Genomic DNA, 23,682 nt, shown 5'->3' on the forward strand with positions numbered 1-23,682 from the left:
TGACCTGATATCAGTTTGTAAATCAGACAGTGCTCACTAAGTTACACGTCCTTAGTCTGTTAAGATTCAAAACATAATTTAATTGTTGGGCATGTATCCAAGAACAACTCCGGAGTTGAAGAAATCATGACTAGAGAACGTCAGTTTCAATACCCATACTACACAGCCCAATTATAGGTATTCAGTTTCTTCTTTGAAGCTCTCCTTTCCCATAGGGTCTCTACTACAACCACTTCTCCCTCCACAGGTGAGAGCTAATCGGTGGTATTGCTCCTAAGGGAAACCACATTTTTAAAAGCTGTTCTGGAAGCCTCAAAGCCTAGAAAACCCAAAGTAATGAATCTCTACTGAGATCACACAGACACTCTGCAATCATTTCATAGCTTACTCTGCTTTTTAAAAAAGCTAGACTTGTTTCTAGTTCTAATCCTTGGCTACCTCATGAATGCAGAACACATCTAGTAAAATCTCCAGGCAAATACAAAAACCCGAGTCAATGTGAAATTATGACCAGATGTGGAAAAAAGCTCAGTTGTCACTCCACCACAGGCAGAGCTAGACAGAGGAGACAGACTGTAAACTAGGATCAAGGGAGCCATGATAGACTGACGGCAAAAAGAAGGAACAGTCCAGATCCAGGGCTAAGGAGTGGTCACAACCAGGCAAACACGCAAGAGAGGCAGCAAACGTGAAAACTAAGGTTATAAATCTACCTCAGGTAGGAGGTCCACTATATTCTTCCTGCTCAGGGTCCAAAGATTGGTTTCCTCGGTAATGCTCTCAGGGTCAGCGATGTAGCAATATGCTAGACCTGGAAGTTACTGACACTTCAGCCTTAACAAAGAACCTGCAGGCTTGTAGGAGGCTGCTTATTGAGTGAAGAGAAGCACCAGCTCACAGTGCGGGGTGTGGGGGAACAGATCCACAGGCACAGCTTGTCTTAGGACGAAAGGCTCGCCAAGGAGCTTCTTGGCAGAGTTTGGAGGACAGCACAACCTGTAGAAAGAAATCATAATATCAGTTTGAGATAGCCTAATCCACCAGAGGGCAGACAGCAGAAGCAAGAACTACAATCCTGCAGCCTGTGGAATGAAAACCACATTCACAGAAAGATAGACAAGATGAAAAGGCAGAGGGCTAAGTATCAGATGAAGGAACAAGATAAAACCCCAGAAAAACAACTAAATGAAGTGGAGATAGGCAACCTTCCAGAAAAAGAATTCAGAATAATGATAGTGAAGATGACCCAGGACCTCGGAAAAAGAATGAAGGCAAAGATTGAGAAGATGCAAGAAATGTTTAACAAAGACCTACAAGAATTAAAGAACAAACACCTAAACAGAGATGAACAATACAATAACTGAAACGAAAAATACACTATAAGGAATCAATAGCAGAATAACTGAGGCAGAAGAATGGATAAGTAACCTGGAAGACAGAATGGTGGAAGTCACTGCTGTGGAACAGAATAAAGAATGAAAAGAAATGAAGACAGCCTAAGAGACCTCTGGGACAACATTAAACACAACAACATTCGCATTATACAGGTCCCAGAAGGAGAAGAGAGAGAGAGAGACAGAACCTGAGAAAATATTTGAAGAGATTACAGTCAAAAACTTCTCTAATATGGAAAAGGAAATAGCCACCCAAGTCCAGGAAGTGCAGAGAGTCCCATACTGGATAAACCCAAGAAGAAACACGCCAAGACACATAGTAATCAAATTGGCAAAAATTAAAGACAAAGAAAGTATTGAAAGCAACAAGGGAAAAACGACAAATAACATACAAGGGAACTCCCATAAGGTTAACAGCTGATTTCTCAGCAGAAACTCTACAAGTCAGAAGGGAGTGGTATGACACATTTAAAGTGATGAAAGGGAAGAACCTACAACCAAGATTACTCTACCTGGCAAGGATCTCCTTCAGATTTGATGGAGAAATCAAAAGCTTTACAGACAAGCAAAAGCTAAGAGAATTCAGCACCACCAAACGAGCTCTACAACAAATGCTAAAGGAACTTCTCTAGGCGGGAAACACAAGAGAAGAAAAGGACCTACAAAAACAAACCCAAAACAATTAAGAAAATGGTAACAGGAACTTACATATTTATAATTACCGTAAATGTGAATGGATTAAATGCTCCAACCAAAAGACACAGGCTCGGGCTTCCCTGGTGGTGCAGTGGTTGAGAGTCTGCCTGCCGATGCAGGGGACACGGGTTCGTGCCCTGGTCCGGGAGGATCCCACATGCCACAGAGAGGCTAGGCCCGTGAGCCATGGCCGCTGAGCCTGCGCGTCTGGAGCCTGTGCTCCGCAACGGGAGAGGCCACAACAGTGAGAGGCCCGCGTACCGCAAAAAAAAAAAAAAAAAAGACACAGGCTCGCTGAATGGATACAAAAACAAGACCCATATATATGCTGTCTACAAGAGACCCACTTCAGACCTAGGGACACATACAGACTGAAAGTGAGGGGATGGAAAAAAGATATTCCATGCAAATGGAAATCAAAAGAAAGCTGGAGTAGCAATACTCATATCAGATAAAATACTTTAAAATAAAGAATGTTACAAGAGACAAGGAAGGACACTACATAATGATCAAGGGATCAATCCAAGAAGAAGATGTAACAATTATAAATATATATGCACCCAACATAGAAGCACCTCAATACATAAGGCAAATGATAACTAATAAGAACCTGCTGTATAAAAAAATAAATAAAATAAAATTCAAAGAAAAAATATTCAGTTTGATAAACCAAGGAGAAACTACAGGAACACAATTCCTTAAAATTTAAGCCCTTCCTCTGTGTTCCCACAGCTATCGCATTTAATGTAACTACCTGGGTTTTTTAAACCATCTTCCTCATGGGAGTATATAATCTTTTTGAGGCTAGAAATGAGGCAAAAACTGCTTATTATTCATCTCTGTGTTCTCAGTGTGTGACACAGAGTAGGGGTTCAATGGTGAATGGAGCAAGGGGCCTGAGTCATACACTTTTCTGTATGATTTACACACAATAGGTTATTAATATATATATTACTGAATTATTCTACTGAAAACTTCCTAAGCAAATTACTTTTTCCCTTATCACAGGAAGTCAAGTAAAATTGAGAACAAAAATTCACCTATAAACTCACCATTCAGAGAAGAATACATGCTTCTAACTTTTCAGGATATATCTTTCCAAATATGTACATTTAAATTGGTTTCTTAAAGTGGAGTCACACTGTACACACTATACACACTGTTTTACAACAGCTTCTTCACATAATAACACATCATGAGCATCTCTCCACTATATGTAGTTACCTCACTTTTATTGGCTATATGGTATTTCATTAAATAAATGTAATGTAGCTTATTTATCTAATTCCTTGCTATTGGAAATGTAAGCTGTTTCTAACCTTTTGCTATTTCAAAAAGTCCCTTCATGAATATTCTTATAGTTATATCTTTGCTTACATTTTTAGTTATTTAGAAGAACTGCTGAGTTGAAGGGCCTGTATGTTTTTAAGGCCCTAAGATATGTATGACTAAACCTTTTTAAACCTTGTTAAAAAAGGTTGTACTAATTTACACTCAAACCAACACACCAGATGAGTTCTTGTTTCCCTGGCTAACACTCAGTCGTTTAAATAGCACTGTCCTATTCAAATAAGGAACAAGACAAGATATTCACTATCACTCCTACACTGGAACATCTTCTTATCCAATGTAATAAGAAAAAAAAAGTATTAGAAGGAGAGAGACAAAACTGCTTTTATATGGTGATCATATGGCCAGCTACCAAGAAAATGAAAGAATCAACTGGAAAACCTGTAAAACAAATAAAAGAATAGGTAGCTTGACACAAAATCAGCAATAACGAGTTAGAAAATATCATGAAAAAGGTCCCTGTCATAAAAGCAATAAAAACTTTATAATATCTTGTATTAATCTTAAGAAAAAAGACCTGTATTGGGAAAAAAATACGTGTTTATATTTAGAGAATTCCATAAGCCTAGAGTAATTGAAGAGATAGGTCACATACCTGTATAGAAAAAATACTGTAAAAGATTTCAATTCTCCTTAAATTAATTGGAATCAATAAATTCCAATCACAAGCCCAAAAGAATATTTTTGATAAGTTGATTCTAGAGCTCTGTTAGAAAATACATGAAAACGTTAAGAGCATATATCCTTTAACCCAGCAATTCCACATCAGGGATTTATCTAATAAATATACTATCACATACACTTATTCATCACATATACATAGTCATTGCAAAAATACACAAAGATATATGTACAAGGACATTCACTGCAACACTGTGGTAACAATAGAGTAGAAACAACCTCAAAATTCATTAGGATGAATGTCCCTTCAAAGGGACAAGTTAAATTATATATTTATGTAAGTTAAAACTATACAGCCTATTTTAAAAATTAAGTAGACCTTTAAGTACTGATGCAGATCCTACATCATTGTAGAACAATCTCCAAAATCTACTGTTAAGTGACAAGCATGGTGCAGAATAGTGGGTTTTTAAAAATTTTTTAAATTGAAGTATAGTTCATATACAATGTTGTGTTAGTTTCAGGTGTACAGCAAAGTGATTTAGTTATACATATATATATATATATTTTTTAAATTCTTTTCCATTATAGGTTATTACAAGATACTGAGTATAGTTCCCTGTGCTATTCAGTAGGTCCTTGTTGTTTACCTATTTTATACACAGTAGTGTGTATACGTTAATTCCAAACTCCTAATTTATCTCCCCCACCACCACCACTATCCCCTTTGGTAACCATAAGTTTGTTTTCTACGTCTGTGAGTCTATTTCTGTTTTGTAAATAAGTTTGTTTATATATCACTTTTTTAGGTTCCACATATAAGTGACATCATATGATTTTTTTGTCTTTGACTTATTTCACTTAATACGATAATCTCTAGGTCCATCAGAACAGTGTTTATAGTCTGTTTCTATCTGTTTACAAAAGAAAGAGCGATGTACACACACACACACAGAATATATCTGGTAGGCTACACAAGAAACTAGGAAGAGTGGTGACATCTGAAGGACTAGGAGCCAGGAATAAGAAGACTCATTATTCACTGCATGCACATGCACTCTTATGTACTGTTTTTTTTTCCTACCATATGCACATACTGTCTTTTCAAAGTAACTTTTTCTTGCCTTTCTGAGGCCATGTTTATTGTTTTATTCAGTCTGAGTGTTAGCAGAATCCTAGGCTTACTCTTAATCGTTGCATTTTTTAATCTATTGTTTTGCAAAATAAATATTTTCATTTTATTCAAAAGTGAAACATATAAAGGTATATAGTGAAGTTTCTCCACACCTCTGACTCCCATCCCTGCAGTTTTCCCCCACCATAGATAACTACTATTATCAGTTTTTTGTTTTTGTTTTTGTTTTTTTGGGCCGCACATCGCAGTATGTAGGACCTTAGTTCCCCGACCAGGAATCGAACTGGTGCCCTCTGCAGTGGAAGCACAGAGACTTAACCACTGACCCACCAGGGAAATTCTTTTTTTTTTCTTAATTTTTTTCTATTAATCAGTTTCTTATAAAACTTACCAGTTTCTGTATGCATATACAGCAAATACAAATCAATATTCTCTTCACCTTTTGTCCGTTTTTACAAAGATAGCTATCATTATATCAACAATTCTGTATACCTTGCTATTCCTATTCAGAACCAAAATCACAAGCCACAAAAGAAAAAACAGACTGGACATCACCACAATTAAATAATCTTGTGCTTCAAAGGATAATGTCAAGAACGTGAACAGACAACCCACAGAAAAGAAAATTTCTGTAAATCATATATCTGATAAGGAACTTATATCTAGAATTTTAAAAGAATTCTTAAAACTCAATAATAAAAAGATGACCCAACTGAAAAATGGGCAAAAGATCTAAATAGACAGGTCTCCAAAGAAGATATATATAGGGCTTCCCTGGTGGTGCAGTGGTTGAGAGTCCGCCTACCGAGGCAGGGGACACAGGTTCGTGCCCTGGTCCGGGAAGCTTCCACATGCCGTGGAGTGGCTGGGCCCGTGAGCCATGGCCGCTGAGCCTGCACATCTGGAGCCTGTGCTCCACAACGGGAGAGGCCACAACAGTGAGAGGCCCGCGTACCGCAAAAAAAAAAAAAAAAAAAAAAAAAAAAATGCAACTTGATTACTAAGATTTGGGGCATCCTCTTAAATTTTGTACCTGATGTGGGTTGCTTTATTTGCCTCATCCAAGACCTGACCCTATAATTGACTCTTGATGACAGTATAATGACTTTTTTATTTCTTTATACTTCTGTACACTTTCCATATTCTGCACAATAAGCATAACAATAAGGATTACTTTGACCATCAGGAAAAATTAATTAATTAATTTTTTGCGGTACGCGGGCCTCTCACTGTTGTGGCCTCTCCGGTTGCGGAGCACAGGTTCCGGACGCGCAGGCTCAGCGGCCATGGCTCACGGGCCTAGCCGCTCCGTGGCATGTAGGATCTTCCCGGACCGGGGCACGAACCCATGTTCCCTGCATCGGCAGGCAGACTCTCAACCACTGCGCCACCCGGGAAGCCCAGGAAAAATAATTTAAAAACGAAGTCAAGACTCACTCAATGATGTTCCTTGTGATTTCACCATGGGGCTTGCAGGAAACAAAAACTAGTATGTGGATGGCCCCGTAGTTTCGAATGGCTTGAACCACCTGGTAATCTAAAGGAAGAAACACATTGCTATTAATATAATTAAACTATCATGGTCCAGGTTATCACAAACTTGCAACTGGCTGGCACATAGCACTGGTTAGGAAAAGAGGAGAAGCAGGTTCAGAGCCAGCTCACTGAGAGCAGCCTTAACATGGTATAGAAATGAGAGACCAAAGCTGGTGGACATCATGGGAATACCTAACTAGCTCTGTAGCAGGAAATCTAGTCATCCTTACGCAGTCCCGGCCCGGGCTGGGTTCACTACAGCAACAATTAACTGCCCATCTTCCTTTGACTTCAGTAGCTGTGGCAAAATCTTCTCTGCTCGACCAGTATGGAATTCACAGTTGGTGATGCCTGCAAAAGAGAGGCCCACGTGCCATAACTCAAAATGCAAGCCAAGCAGTTGGGGGTGGGGAGCTTCAGCTTTATAGAAACGTACAGAAAGCAGGGAGGGCTCTGCCATCTTCCCTTTAGATCTAACATACTTCTGCATAACAATGAAAGAAATGCTTTTGGAGCTGCTTCATTTTTTCCAATGCGCTTTCCCTTGCAATATCTCTGTAGGCCTTTCAGCTTGAGAGACTAGATATGTTATTTTACAACTTAGTGACTCACACAGCACATAAGGACCTATACCAAGAAGAGAACCTTGACTATAACTCAAGTGCTCCTTCTGCTATATTGGAGGCTTTCACATGGAGCCTCAGGAGCTGTCTAGAAGTGAGGTAGAGGGGAAAGAAAATCTTTTTTCTATGTTGCAGTTTGGCCTAAGACTTTGTTCAAAGAAAAGGTCCTACTGCTAAAAATAGTTTGAAACCTATTGTATTGTTATGATGCCTCATGAGTCTAATGTCAAGAAGGCTCTTCTATATTATTCAAAGTTTTGCCAAGTTCCCTTCCTATCAGCTAGGCTTATTCCTTCCCTTAGGCTTTTTCCAGATAGAAACAAAAAGATTAGGGAGGGATAAATTAGGAGTTTGGAATTAACATATACACACTACTATATATAAAATAGGTAACCAACAAAGACCTACTGTATAACACAGGGAACTCTACTCAATATTTTGTAATAACCTATAAGGGAAAATAATTTTTTTAATGAATTTATTTATTTTTGGCTGTGTTGGGTCCCCGTTGCTGTGCCCGGGCTCCCTCTAGCTGTGGTGAGTGGGGGCCACTCCTCGCCACAGTGCACGGGCCTCTCATTGCTGTGGCCTCTCCCGTTGCGGAGCACAGGCTTCAGTAGTTGTGGCTCGCGGCCTCTAGAGTGCAGGCTCAGCAGTTGGGGCGCACGGATCCAGCTGCTCCGCAGCATGTGGGATCCTCCTGGACCAGGGCCTGAACTCGTGACCCCTGCATTGGCAGGAGGATTCTCAACCACTGCACCACCAGGGAAGCCCAGGGAAAATAATTTGAAAAAGAATATATATATATACATATATATATATATATGTATATATATATAATTGAATCACTTTGCTGTATACCTGAAACTAACACAACATTGAAATCAACTATACTTCAATTTTTAAAAAAAAGAAAAAAAAAGGGGGACCTCTTTTAGAAAGTCAGGATCCAACTCTGAGCACTCCAGAACACCTTCCCTTCCTCCCCAGTCATGGATACAGTAGATGCCCTTTCCCACACAACCGTTCCCACAGTACAGAACAACTACAGCTCTTAATTTCTCCCCAGAATGTGAGCAGTGTACCATTGAAGGCTACAGTCCACCTGGCATCCTCTACCGCCTGCTCCACCAACTCAATCCGAAGGACCTAGGAGGTATACTGAGCCAGAGAGAGGCCAATCACACCTGGGGAAGTAGGAGAGAATAAGAGGAGGGTATTTTATGGTATTACCAATGAGGTTATGCCTGCACCACTATCACCACCTCCCCACCTCGGCTGCAAGGGCCCTGGGTGCTGCGTGGATGGTGTTGGGGAGATAAGCTGCATGTTGATTCTGCCCTGGGCTGCCACTTGCCAGTTACACAGCAGATGTCAAGGAGGATGGTGTTAGAGTTCACTCCACTCAGCTCCCCCACAGTCCGATACAGTATCTCTGCACCAGCAATGTTAACCTGGAAAAAGGCATCTGGAGAGATGCAGATCTTCAACCCCAGGAGATCTTCAAAGATGTGGGGTTCCCCAAACAGGAGCTGGTAGGGGGACTGCTGATGGCTGCAACGGGTCGTAGTGCTAGAAAAGAATAAAAGAAGAAAGCACCTTGGAATGGCAGACCAACCTATCTCTAGTGGTTGGTTGGAGAGGGAGGCCCCAGCATCTCAGCTAGGAGACAAAGCCTCCATGGCATGGCCCTGAGAGCTCTGGAGGAGTTTCCCTCTCAGGGGATGGAGGTACATGCAAACACTTGGTCATCAGCGGCGCTGCCTCAGTAATCCACAACCCAGACTATGGCAAGCCATCAGACTGTAGCTTGCTGTTGGGCTGTCCCAGGTTTACCTTTCCTGGAAGTAAAGTGATGTCAAGTCACAGACTGCTCCTGGCCCTTTGGTGAAAAACTTCTTTACAGTCTCCTTCTGAACACAGAGCTCCTCCTGCCCAGACCACAAAATCAGGAGTCAAGCAAAAACCCACCTCTGACAAATTTTCTCTCCAAGCTCTATGGTAATCAGCCCTGCAGCAGTCAGACAAGAAGGCACATTACTCAAATCCTATTATAGATAACACTTAAAGCAATGTTCTGTAGGACCAAAAAAAAAAAAAAAAGCTATTTTCACATCTCAGCAGAAGCACTCCTTTGCTTATTGGCTTTTGACAAATGCTATACAACAGACATGGCACTTTCTCTGGTTTGAGCCTCTTTAATAGTTCTCTAAAGAAAGTGTGAGAGTTATTCTTGTAACCTAGGAGCTAAACTAAGCTTTTGTCCCATCACAAACAAGCAATAACCTTTCAATTCCTTTCACACTTCTCTACTTCAAATATCCCATCCACCCATCCAAACACCACCTCAGAAGACACACGTCCTAAGAGAAAGGAAAGAAAGGGCACGGAACAGAATGAGCACGGTAACTAAATCCTTTCTTCGAGTTCTAAACGTTTTAAAATTCTTACGTCACTACAGAGAGCCCTATCCATCAGCTAGACACAAGGACATATGACAATAAACTATGTTGGAGCTATAGAGTTAAAAGGCCAGGAATCAACGACCTGGGTTCAAGCCCTATAGCTTTGCTATTTACTAGCTCTTTAACCTTGCGTACCTCTATGCCTCCATTTGCTCAGCTGTGAAATGAAGGGAACAATACCTCTTCCTCTCCAGCCTACTTCACAAGTTGCTTGAGATGATCACATAAGTATTAGAATATTTTGATACAGGCATGTTTGAAAGCTCTAAGTGTATTACAAATGTAAAAGTATTATGCAGATTATGAAATTCTGACCATATTCTAGTCTCTATTAAATTGGCTTCTGGAATTAGTAGAACACCTAATAAGTTCTGTGGGCAAAGTTCTTGTGAAAATCCTCAGGAGTCCTCACATGATAATTAACTTGGTAACCTAGCCTCAGTCTCTTTGGTTTCATTATGCCAGCAGCATGGTTAACAGGATCCTTGCCATCTCCTCATCATCATCCCCAACCCTTCTTTCCAACCCATACATTCTATGGATGCATTGTTTCTGCTATCTTCCCTGAAACCTCCAAATACCAACTGCAGCATATTGATAGTAAGGGCTGCTATAGAAGCTGTTCCTTATCATCCTTTGAGTCTCACCTGCCTTAATTCCTGGGGATGGAAAGAGATGATGGCCATTGTGTGCCCTTGGCTATTGGTGTGGGCTATGAGCTCACGCCAGTACCCACCTTCACGAAACAGAAGGCAGGGCTCCAATGGGGACTGTTGAAGGTTACTTCGTAGTACTAGGAAGAAAACAGTACTATTACACAGGCAAAACTAACAAAGTTTGACAGCTCATTATTCATGCTGAGCGACTGTTACGGGCTGAAGTGTATCCCCCACACACACAAATTCATATGTTGAACGCTTAGTACCTCAGAATGTGACCAGATTTGGAGACGAGGTCTTTAAAGATGTGTTTAAGTTAAAATTAGGCCATTAGGGTGGGTCCGAATGCTGTGGTTTCAGTTGGCCACGCTGCTACCCCAGTGGGCCCACCACACCAGTGGGCCTGGAGGACAGTATCAACCCATAGAGGATTATTCTCAAGCCTTAAAATTTAGTGGAATTTGCCCTGCTAGGTTTCAGATTTGCTTGGGACCCAAGACCCCTTTCTTCTTTCTGATTTGTTCCTTTTGGAATGGGAATGTCTATCCTATGCCTGTCCTACGATTGTATTTGGGAAGCAGATAATTTGTCCAGCTTCACTGGTTCACAGCTAATTCTGTCTTAGGATGAATTATACCTTGACTGATACCTCTCATCCACACTTCATTTAGATGAGATTTAGGACTTAGAGTTGATGCTGGAATGTGTGAAGAATTTTGGGCTGTTGGAATGGGGGTGAATGTATTTTGCATGTGAGAAGAACATGAATTTTGGGGGTCCAGAGGAGAGTGTTGTGGGCTGAACTGTGTCCCCCTAGGATTCATACATTGAAGTCCTAACCCCCAGTACCTCAAAATGTGACTGTGTTTGGAAATAGGGCCTTTAAGTAGGTGATTAGTTAAAATGAGGCAGTTAAGGTGGACTCTAATCCAATCTGACTGTTGTCCTTATAAGAAGAGGAAATTTGGATACACAGAAACATCAGGGATGTGCACGTGCACAGAGGAAAGCCCACATGAGGACACAGCAGAAAGGCAGCCATCTGCAAGCCAAGGAGAGAGGTCTCCGAAGAAACCAAACCTGCTGACACCTTGATCTTGGACTTCCAGCCTCCGGGACTGTGAGAAAATAAGTTTATGTTGTTTAAGCCACCCAGTCTGTGGGATTTTGTTATGGCAGTCCTAGCAAACTAATGCAGTGATATAAGAAACATGATCACTGCCCTGCAACCTTACTGAGGGATCCTATCCATGACAGCCCAAAAAGTATGTTCCATGAAGGCTCAGAGTTGTATCCTGAGTCTAGCACATAACCAGTGCTCAATAATTATTATTGAAAGAAGGTATGAAACAGCAAAGGTATCTGTATGAAGAATTTCAGCTTGTTGTGTACACAGCGTGGAATACAATAATCATCCATTTCTGTGAATTCCTCCTGGCAGCAATTCCTAATATACTACTAAGCTGCTATAATTCCATTCTTACTTATAACTTCCTGATGTAAGCCCATTGTTTCTGTATTTCTTCATATAACCAGGTGCCAACTAGCTTAGTTGGATCCTTCATCTTCCCCTGGTAAATACAGGTCAAAAGCAATCCTGATTCAGTGTTGAGATATCAGAAATCCTTAAAGCCAAACTTCAAACACAAGCCAGTTGCTGCCACAACAGAACACACTATCTGATCTACTAGGTCCTCTTGTTTTCATAATGCATGGGTTCTGGATCCACTGCATTTTCACACAAACCCAAAATAGTGCATGGAAGGGAGAGTTACACCAAAAAACAGTGCCACTTGAGAGGGTAAAAATCAATTAAGGGTGCACTTGACCACTTCTGCTATAATTTCATATAAATGCAACATAAGATGCTTAACTATACTTATACTGAACAAATTTTTCCAAATTTTGAAGTTGGTGATTTAAAGAAAGACTGGTTCAACTGTTGTTTACTTGCTGGTTGGAAAGGAATGTTTTCTGGAAGAAGATTCAAATGTCTTTGAGGTCCTAGAAGGATGGGAACTGAAAAACTGAGTCTGACCTGGAAGATAATGGGTAAGTAAATATGAAATACAGCTTCTCCACTGTATGAGCCAAGGCTTTGGTTTCTTCATTTATAAAATAGAGCCTGAAACTCCTATTCTTACATGGGAATGCCTAAGCATCATATTGCAATATACAGTTGACCCTTGAACAGCATGGAACTGTGTGGGTCCACTTACATGTGGATTTTTTTCAATAAATATGTACTACATTACTACACAATCTGTGGTTGGTTGAATCTGGGGTTGGTTGAACTCGAGACATGGAACTGCAGATATGGGAAAACCAAGGATATGGAGGGCCAACTACAGAGTTATAGGTGCATTTTCAACTGTGCAGAGGGTCAGCGCCCCAACCCCCATGTTGTTCAAGGGTCAATTGTATCAAATCAACACACTGTACACCCTAAACTTACACAATGTTGCATGTCAATTATACCTCAATAAAATAAAATTTTTAAAAAGAGTGAAAGGGCCTTCTGGTTAAAATAACAGACTATTCCTCTTTAAAATCCTACTAAAATGAAATAAAGGAATAAAAAAGACATAAACGTACTTAAACTCATTGATCCACCAATTCTCCCTTCTCTCTCTCTTGCATCATTTTCCTCCCTCACTACTGGATCATTCCCATCAATACACAAGCATGTTCTTCTAACTCTCCCACCTTTAAAAAGAAAAGTAACCTTCTCGAACCCACTTTCCCCTCCAGCCACTGTTCCATTTCTCCGCTCCTCTTTGTAGCAAAGCTCCTCAAAAGAACTGTCTATATTCACTGCCTCCCATTCCTCTCCTTCTACTCACCCACTCAAATCAGGTCCCCACCACTCCACCTAAACAGCTCCCATTATGGTCACCAACGACCTCCGTGTCATGCAGTTCAAAGGTCAATTCACACTCCTCATCTTACTTGACCTACTAGCAGCACTGGCACAGCTGATGAGCCCCTCCTCCTCAGTTCACTGTCTTCACTAGGCTTTCAGGATCCCACACTCTCCTGGTTTCCTCTGACCTCACTGGCTGCCCCTTCTCAGTCACCTTTACTGGTTCCTCTTCTCCTCCCAGACCTCTTAAAATGGGAATGCCCCTGGGTTCAGTCCATGTTCCTGTTCTCTTTCTATCTACTCTCACTCCCTTGGTCATCTCTTCCAGTCTCATGATTTTAAATAACATCTACATGTTAACAACTCCAAGATTTCTAATTCTTGAACCTCATCCTAACAGATCCAACTACCTATTTAACATATCCACTCAGATGCCTAATAGGTATCTCAATGCAACATGTCCAAAATTGAGCTACTAACCTCCCCCTGCTCAAATCTGCTCTGCCACAGCTTTTTCCATTTCCGTAGATAGTAACTCCACTGTTCCACTTTCTCCTCCCAAAAACCTAGAGCCATTTTTCACTCCTCTCTTTCTCTTATACCTTTCACTCAATCAATCAAGAAATCCTGCAGTTCTGTCTTCAAGATATATCCACCTCCACTGCTGCTCCCACTGGGCTATATCATCTCACATCTGGATTACCACATGAGCCTCCTAACTAGTCTCTCCCTGCTTCTACCTTTCCCTGAAACAATCCATACACAATATAATAGCCAGAGTGATCCTGTTTAAAACCTAAATCATATCATGAGATGCCCGCCCCCCAATCAAAACCTCCAACAGCTCAGAATAAAAGCCAAAGTCCCAACAATGACCTCTAAGGCACTACACTATCTGGTCCCCATTAACTACCTTACCTCTTCTCCTATTACTCTTCTGAGTCTACCTTCAGTTCCTCCAGAAAGCATGCCATACTCCTACCTTAGGGCCTTTGCCATGGCTGTTCTCTTTGGCTAGAATGCTCTTCCCTCAGACCTTCACATGGTTGACACCCTCATTTCCTTTAAGTCTTAATTCCAAAGTTTCTCAACCTTGGCACTATTGTCAATTCTGTGTTGTGGGGGGCTGTCCTCTGCACTGCAGGATGTTTAACAGCATCCTTGGCCTCTACTCACTAGAAAGATACCAGTAGCACCGTCCAACTATCCCCCAGTGGTGACAACCAAAAATGTCTCCAACATTGCTAAATGTCCCCTGTAGGGCAAAACTAATTCCAGTTGAGAACTACTGCTTTATTCAAATATCACCTTCTCAATGAAGCCTACGTTGATCCCATTTAAAATTACAACCCGCATTTCCCCCAAACTTATGACTTCTCATCCTCCTTATCCTGCTGCATTTTCCCCAGGGCATTCGTCTTAGTCTGTTTGGACTGCTAAAACAAAAGTACCATAAACTGGATGACTTATAAACAACAAAAATTCCTCAGTTCCGGAGACTGGGAAATCCAAAATCAAGGTTCTGGCAGATTCAGTGTCTGGTGACAGCTTCCTCAATGACGGCTTCTGTCTTTTCACTGGAACCTCACATGGCAGAATGGACAAGCTAGGGGCTTCCCTGGTGGCGCAGTGGTTAAGAATCTGCCTGCCAATGCAGGGGACACAGGTTTGAGCCCTGGTCCGGGAAGATCCCACATGCCACGGAGCAACTAATCCCGTGCGCCACAACTACTGAGCCTGCGCTCAAGAGACCATGAGCCACAACTACTGAGCCCACATGCCACAACTACTGAAGCCTGCGTGCCTAGAACCCATGCTCTGCAACAGGAGAAGCCACCACAATGAGAAGCCCACGCACCACAACGAAGAGTAGCCCCCGCTCACCACAACTACAGAAAGCCCGTGCACAGCAACGATGACCCAACACAGCCAAAAAAATTTTAAAAAACAAACAAATAAATAAATAAATAAATGAAAAGAATGGACAAGCTAGTTCTCTGGGTCCTCTTTTATAAGGGCACTAATCCTAATCATGAAGGCTCCACTCTCATGACCTAAGCACCGCCCAAAGGCCCCAACCTCTTAATACTATTACCTTGGGGGTGAGGATTTCAACATATGAAATTTGGAGGGACAGAAACATTCAGACCAGCAATGCACTTATCACCTTCTAACATATTATATAATTTACTTTATCATTTTTTTTTAAAAATCTGTCTCCCCCCACTAAAATATAAGTTCCACAAGGGAAGGGATATTTTCTTCATTATTGTATCCTAAGCACCTAGAATAGTGCCTGGCATTTGTAGGTACTCAATTGTACTTGTTGAATGAATAAATGAAAGAAAGAACAGAGATAATGGGAGAGAAGACAACAAGAGCAAACCAGATAAAAGACTGGAATGGCAACTGACTTAGCAAGATGAAGGAAGCTACATCCGGATTGCCTACAAAGGGGGATCTGTTGAGAGGTAAGGCTTATCTGCTCCACACAAGCCTGGAAAGGCTCAAACTTGAAGTGCAAGGAGATAGAGATGGGATAAGGTACAGGGCTTAAAACAGGGTTTGGTTGAAAGTCTGGACATAAAACTGGTAAACAACCTCATCCTACCAAAAACCTCTATCCTTCTGTAGCAGGAGGTTGGGGATGTTTTTTCCCTTAGGAAAAAATGAACACACAAATACCAGGAAATACCAGGCGGAGTGGTGGCACAGGGGTGGAAACAGGAAGATTCAATGTAAATTCTCTCAAGAAACTGAATAGTCCCGGAGTAATGATCTCCCGAGAGAGATATGGGCCCCCACCCACAAGCACCAGCAGTCAAGCCAAGAATCAACAAACCCACTCAAGCTGAATTGCCAATCAATTTAAAGCCTCATGCTTAAACATGAACGGTCAGGCAACTACCACCAGCTATTTGATTAAAGCCTTCATTGCAAAAGACAATACCCAAAACAGGGAAAAAAAATCCCTGAAGGAAGCAGACAATTCAAAAAACAGGAAAAAGGGCTTCCCTGGTGGCGCAGTGGTTGAGAGTCTGCCTGCCGATGCAGAGGACACGACTTTGTGCCCTGGTCCGGGAAGATCCCACATGCCGCGGAGCGGCTGGGCCCGTGAACCATGGCCACTGAGCCTGCACGTCCGGAGCCTGTGCTCCGCAACGGGAGAGGCCGCAACAGTGAGAGGCCCACGTACCGAAAAAAAAAAAAAAAAAAGGGAAAAAAAAGGCAAAAGCAAGATTAAAATATATATATATATATATATATATGTGTGTATATATATATTACATTATTTTAATAAAAGAAGATGCTATACAAAAGGAACAATCAGAGAACAAGCAAAAGCTTTTGAAAATTAAAAGGTGGTAGAAAAAAAGTCAATAAAAATGTTGGCATTTATTTCAAGAAAATTTCACAAAAAGAAGAACAAAAGGGAAAAGAGATGGAAAATAGAAGAGGAATGAGTAGCAGATTACAGAATCAATTCATGAAGTCCAAAATCCAAATAATAGGAGGTATAGAGAGAACAAAGAAAATGAGAGGAAGTACTTAAAGAAATAATACATCACACCAGTCAGAATGGCCATCATCAAAAAGTCTACAAATACTATATATAAAATAGATAACTAATGAGAATGTACTGTATAGCACAGGGAACTTTACTCAATGCTCTGTGGTGACCTAAATGGGAAGGAAATCTAAAAAATAGTGGATATATATATATATGTATAACTGAATCACTTTGCTATACAGCAGAAACTAATACAACTTTGTAAAGCAACTATACTCCAATTAAAAAAAAGTCTACAAATAAATGGCAGAGAGGGTGTGGAGAAAAGGGAACCCTCCTGCAGTGTCAGTGGGAATGTAAAGTGGTGCAGCCACTATGGAGAACAGTATGGAGGTTCCTTAAAAGACTAAAAATAGAGTTGCCATATGATCCAGCAATCCACTGCTGGGCATATACCCTGAGAAAACCATAATTCAAAAAGAGTCATGGACCACAGTGTTCATTGCAGCTCTATTTACAATAGCCCAGACATGGAAACAACCTAAATGTCCATCGACAGAGGAACGGATAAAGAAGATGTGGTACATATATACAATGAAATATTACTCAGCCATAAAAAGAATGAAATAATGCCATGTGCAGTAACCCATAGATGGGCCTAGAGATTATCATACAAAGTGAAGTAAGTCAGACAGAGAAACATAAATATCATATGATATCACTTATATGTGGAATCTAAAACAATGATACAAATGAACTTATTTACCAAACAGAGGGCTTCCCTGGTGGCGCAGTGGTTAAGAATCTGCCTGCCAATACAAGGGACATGGGTTCGCCCTGGCCCAGGAAGATCCCACATGTCGCAGAGCAACTAAGCCCGTGCACCACAACTACTGAGCCTGAGCTCTAGAGCCCACAAATCACAACTATTGAGCCCATGTGCCACAACTACTGAAGCCTGCGTGCCTAGAGCCCATGCTCTGCAACAAGAGAAGCCGCAACAATGAGAAGCCCGCGCACCACAACGAAGAGTAGCCCCCACTCACCGCAACTAGAGAAAGCCCACGCACAGCAATGAAGACCCAACACAGCCAGTCATACATACATACATACATAAAACAAAACAGAAACAGACTCACAGATATAGAAACAAACTTATGGTTACCAAAGGGGAAGGGGCAGGGGAGGGATAAATTAGAATTTGGGGATTAACATATACACACTACTATATATAAAATAGAGAAACAACAAGGATCTACTGTATGGCACTGGGAAGTATATTCAACACCTTATAATAACCTATAATGGAAAAGAATCTGATAAAGAATATATATATATAACTGAATCAGTTTGCCGTACACTTGAAACTAACACAACATTGTAAATCAACTATACTTCAATAAAAAAAAATAAAAATAGGGAATTCCCTGGTGGTCCAGTGGTAAGGACTTGGCACTTTCACTGCAGGGGCCCGGGTTCAGTCCCTGGTTGAGGAACTAAGATCCCACAAGCCACGTGGCATGGCCAAAAATATAAAAATAAAAAATAAATTAAAAAAATAATAATATAGGAAAATTTCCCATGTCTGAAAGTATTAGTTTCCAGCTTGACAAGGACTAGAAAGTGTCCATCACAATGAATGAAAGAAGGGCCACATGATCATGAAGTTTCACGGACAGAGATTCCCTAAAAGCTTCTAGAGAAATAAAGAGGGGAGAGATTATCTACAAAGGAATAGGACTTAAAGTAGCATCCAGGCTTACACAATATTAGCGGCCAGATGACAATGAGACCATGTCTTCAAATTTATAAAGGCAAATGATTCAAACCTAGTATTTGAAATCTAGAAATACTCTCAGTCATATGTCAGGAAAGAACTAAGACATTTATAGACATGCAAAGACTCAAAGTTTACTCCTAGGCACCCTTCCTCAGGAAGGTAATGGAGGTTGTATTCCAACTAAATGAGGATGTAAACCAGAAAAAGGAAGACAGGGGATCTGAGAAACAGGGGTAAAGACAGAAGAACAGCAAAAGGAGTCCCAAGATAACAGCTAGGCAGAAGGCCTCAGGAGCCTAGGATGGAGACTTCAGAAAAAAGGTCTTCAGGGAAAATACTAAACTCAAGTTTTAGACCATATGGAGAACATTGATGAATGTTTGACAGAGCTCTTAGAGCACTCAGAAAAAAAAAATAGCAATAGGTTCAGAGAAAACTAAGCCAATGAGAAAATTAGGTAATTATTCAAGCCAATGAAAACTAAAAGTTGTAAAATCCATCATATTACATAGGACTAAGCAGTTATTTTTTTTAAATGAAGCATACAGCAGAAACTAACACACCATTGTAAAGCAATTATACTCCAATAAAGATGTTAAAAAAATGATCAAAGGATCAATCCAAGAAGAAGATATAACAATTGTAAATATTAAAAAAATGAAGCATATTATTATGTGGAAAAAAGGTACAGAACTGTGTCCATATTAAGCTACCTTTTAGCTAAGAAAAGGGGAGATACAAATATGTTTCCATTTTTTAAAATAAATAAAAGTGAATAAAAATGTTACCCATAGAAGGAGGATGGGAACTGGGCAGAGGGGACAGAAGTGAAAACTAGACCTCTTTAAATACACCTTTATGGGACTTCCCTGGAGGTCCAGTGGTTAAGACTCTGCACTTCCACTGCAGGGGGGGCCGGTTCAATCTCTGGTCAGGGAACTAAGATCCTGCATGTGGCGCGGCCAAAAAACAAAACAAAAAGAAAATACACCTTTATTTTGTAGATATGACTTTGAAACCATGTAAATATCTTACAAAATTATAAAACAAAAATTTAATCAAAAGGAAAAAGAAAAAAATCAATCCCTAAAATTTGAAAGCAAGAATGAAGAAAAAAAAGAATCCATGTATCATGTCAAGTTGGTGGTGTAACTACAAAGAGATGAATTCCTTCAGAGCCACAATAATTGGACAAAAAGAACTGGACAGAAATCTTGAGCTCTTTTCAGTAATCATTTGTTAGTAATAATACTAGTATTGTTGTTCTGAAATTATATGTAAAGAGTAGGATGGAATAAATAAGTACAGCTGACCCTTGAACAACATGGGTTTGAACTGCACAGGTCCACTTATATGAAGTTTTTTTTCACTAAACGTGTACTACAGTACTACACGACGCATGGCTGATTGAATCCACAGATGTGGAACCACAGATACGAAGTGGATTTTCGACTGCACAGGGGTTGGCGCCCTTAACCATGGCCTTGTTCAAGGGTCAATTGTAAGTATTCTAATGTTGTCAGGACTGAAGTTTTAATTGTAAGAGACAAGAGATAAAAATATAAAATCAAAGGATTTAAGTAAAAACTCTATAATTTTTAATTTGATTTGGACATATTACTGTGAACTCATGATATATTTTCTTTTAAAAAATATTTCCTGGGGCTTCCCTGGTGGCGCAGTGGTTGAGAGTCCGCCTGCCGATGCAGGGGACACGGGTTCGTGCCCCGGTCTGGGAAGATCCCACATGCCGCGGAGCGGCTGGGCGCGTGAGCCATGGCCGCTGAGCCTGCGCGTCCAGAGTCTGTGCTCCGCAACGGGAGAGGCCACAACAGTGAGAGGCCCGCGTACCGCAGAAAAATAAAAAAAAAAAAAAAAAAAAAATATTTCCTAGCTCTGTCCACTAAAAAGGCATTGAAATATGACCAACTCAGTATAAATGAGCATGCACCTAGCACCCTGCCATTTCCCACTAACAGAGACAAGGATTCCTTAAAGAAACGGCTGAGGGCTTCCCTGGTGGCGCAGTGGTTGAGAGTCCGCCTGCCGATGCAGGGGACGCGGGTTCGTGCCCCAGTCCTAGAAGATCCCACATGCAGCGGAGCGGCTGGGCCCGTGAGCCATGGCCGCTGAGTCTGCGCGTCCGGAGCCTTGCTCCACAATGGGAGAGGCCACAACAGTGAGAGGCCCGCGTACCGCAAAAAAAAAAAAAAAAAAGAAACGGCTGATTCCAGCTCCCAGGCATAAAATGGACTAGATGTGCTAGAAATATCTTATCATTCCAGAACTATCACGGCCATCTACGTCTCACAGCCAATTTAAAGAGGTTCCAATTGGCCAAAAATGGAGTAACTGGAGTACCAAAAAACCCCTAGTATCTGCAGTAGATTGAAACATATCAAGTATGTTAAAAATCTATGAGTTCCTAATGATACCAAAACAAACACATTAACTGATCATCTTTTGAGGAAGGTGAAAGAACCAAGGATTTATCCTGCCTTTCCTGTAAGAGTACCTTAGAGTAACCAAAGGGTTGATAGGGAAAAGTTATTTCTAGAAGAATTCCAGCTAATAAATAATAGATTTAGAACAGAACTGCATTGCAACCCCCGCCCAAAATAAGAGATCTAGGCACTGATCACTAATGACAGCTAAACCATTAAGCGAAAAGCTGACAGGGAACTTTTCAATGAGTGAATCAGACTGATGACACCTGAATCCGCTGTTCAATGTTAACATCACCAAAAAAGAGAGCCCATTAGACATCTACATATAAAAACATTCTTGCCAAAAATCAAACCTGAATCTGATCAACACTCTAGATCTACCAGCTTAGAGGAAATACAGGGGATAGAGGAAGAACATTCAATGATATCAAGGGGATTCAATCAGCAAAATCCAGAATGGGAGAATCTCCAGAGGAAAACAAACCAGTTTCTTCAAAAAGTAAATTGCAGGGACAAAAAAATTAATAGGGAGGGGTACTTAAAAATTAAGAGGCTAAAGAGACATGTTAATCAAATGCAATGTATATACCTTGTTTGAATCCTGATTTGAACAAGCCAACTATATCAATTAAGCTTTTTATGAGATAAAACAGTGCCTAATCTGAACATTTACTAGGTAGTTGATGATATTATGGGATAAATGTTTATTTGCAGGTGTGACAATGGTATGAAACTATGTTAAAAAATTAAGTCCTTTCTGTTAAAACTCATGCTGTGGTATTTATATCTTATATGATATAATGTCTGGAATTTGCCTCAAACAAATCCAAAGGGGCTGGTGGAAAGTGGGTGAGAGTATAGTGAAAGCAAGATGGGCCATGTGTTGATAGTTACTGAAGCTGGGTAATGGGTACATGGGGTTTGTTATACCATTCTATACTTTTACACGTTTGTAATTTTCCACAACATAAAATGAAAGAAAAAAACAGTACAATAAAGGAAACAAAATCTTAGTACATCTACTTGGCTCAGGAGTGAATATCTACAGTCATAACAATACAGATGCTAGAGACCAGTTGCTTGGACTGGAGTGGTGATGATGGTGGTGGAAATAGAAAGAAGAGGGTAGAGTCAAAGTATTTTTAGAAAGGAAAACTGAACGAAATAAATAAGAAAACAAAAAAAAAGAAAGGAAAACTGAAAGGACGTGGAGATTTATTATATGTGGCTGAGGAGGAAGTGGTAGGATTAAGACAGAGGAGTCTAAGAGGACATATGTTTCTAGTACACGTTGCTACCATTTACTAACGTGAGAAAAAAGGGCACATTTGGAAAGGGAAGAGGGTAAATTTAGTTTAGGGCAATGGTTCTCAACCGGAGGTGATTGTGCCCCACAAGAGATATCTGGAGGCAGTTTTGGTTGTCACAACTCATGGCCTCTAGGGGCAGAGGCCACGGATGCTGCTAAACATCCTCCAGTGCACCTAATAGCCCCACACAATAAATAACCATCCAACCCAAAATGTTAATAGTGCGAAGGTTGAGAAATCTGAATCTGGGCCAATGCTGATTTGAAGAGCTCTACAGGAAAACTAGGTGAGGATGTTCGGTAGCCTTTGGAACCCCACCTCCTGAAGCTCAAGATGGAGCTGGTATGCAAATATAAGTTTAGGAGTTATCAATTTACAGGTGGTCATTCCAATCATCAGCTATAGTGGTGTGCAATCTCCCATGAATATATTCAAAAAGAAGGCCAAGGACAGAGTCCTGGAGGACACCAACACTTATCGTGGGAAAGAAAGGGAGAAAAAGATCCCATGAGAACGACTAAGAAGTGGCCAGCGAAATAGGAGGAAAACCATCAGAGAATGGTATCACAGAAACCAAACAAAGACAGTGTTCCCAAGGAGGAAAATAAGAATAAGTGGTACCAAAGGCAGAGAAAAGTTGAGTAAGTTAGGGGCAGAAAGTTTCCATTTAATTTGGCAAAACAGAGCTCACTGATGAATTTGGCAAGATTAATTTCTAGGAATTGTTGGGGGCAGAAGCAAGAACCATCAGATTTTTTTTAATTGAATATGTTTATGAAAGAAAAGAGCCGGTAGAGGTGGAGAAAAGTAGGTAAAGAAACGGGAGAAAGAGGGAATGTAACAAAGGAATAAGGGACCTGGGGAGAGAGGAGATGAGTCCAAGATGGTGTTTCAAGGAAGAATAGCCTTGGACAGGTAGAAGACTAACAGCATTTCACTGAGATAGGAGGGAAAGGAGGGGTAAGATTTCAGCGAAATTGGTAGATGGTAGGGGAAGCAGCTAAGGGAATCCTCATCTGTTGGTCTTAATTTTCCAGTGAAGAACCAGGCACAGCCATCTCTCAAGAGCAAGGGTAAATGTGATGGGATAGGAAATTCGAGGAGAGGTAAGAGTTTGGAATAGTCACTGAAGACAATGGGAGAAGAAGCTGACAAGGGTCATGCAGGAAGATTTCCAGAGAATGATCCTATGATGGGAGCTGTGTTCTAGCCAGGAAATCTTTGAGGTCAAGATGTGTCCTATGAGAAGGCACCACCCAAGTGTCAGAAAGCTGAATCATTAGGAGGATGGA

The 23,682-nt window shown here is 40.8% G+C and overlaps 1 protein-coding gene across 1 annotated transcript in view; it reads right to left on the reverse strand.

Annotated features, from left to right (window-relative positions):
* The window catches only part of TRMT2B (tRNA methyltransferase 2 homolog B), a gene marked incomplete at its 5' end in the record, with an annotated part of 86,232 nt that overhangs the window by 51,396 nt on the left and 11,154 nt on the right, over positions 1-23,682 (reverse strand). The window contains 9 exon segments of the mRNA XM_082865123.1: positions 714-996; positions 6,634-6,753; positions 6,963-7,083; positions 8,441-8,504; positions 8,508-8,542; positions 8,713-8,927; positions 9,192-9,286; positions 10,468-10,601; positions 10,604-10,613. Coding sequence (XP_082721249.1) covers positions 870-996; positions 6,634-6,753; positions 6,963-7,083; positions 8,441-8,504; positions 8,508-8,542; positions 8,713-8,927; positions 9,192-9,286; positions 10,468-10,601; positions 10,604-10,613 — 921 coding nt within the window. The 3' untranslated portion in view covers positions 714-869.

This window comes from Leucopleurus acutus (genome assembly GCF_964270905.1).
Source record: "Leucopleurus acutus genome assembly, chromosome: X".
NCBI classification, from domain to species: Eukaryota; Metazoa; Chordata; class Mammalia; order Artiodactyla; family Delphinidae; genus Leucopleurus; species Leucopleurus acutus.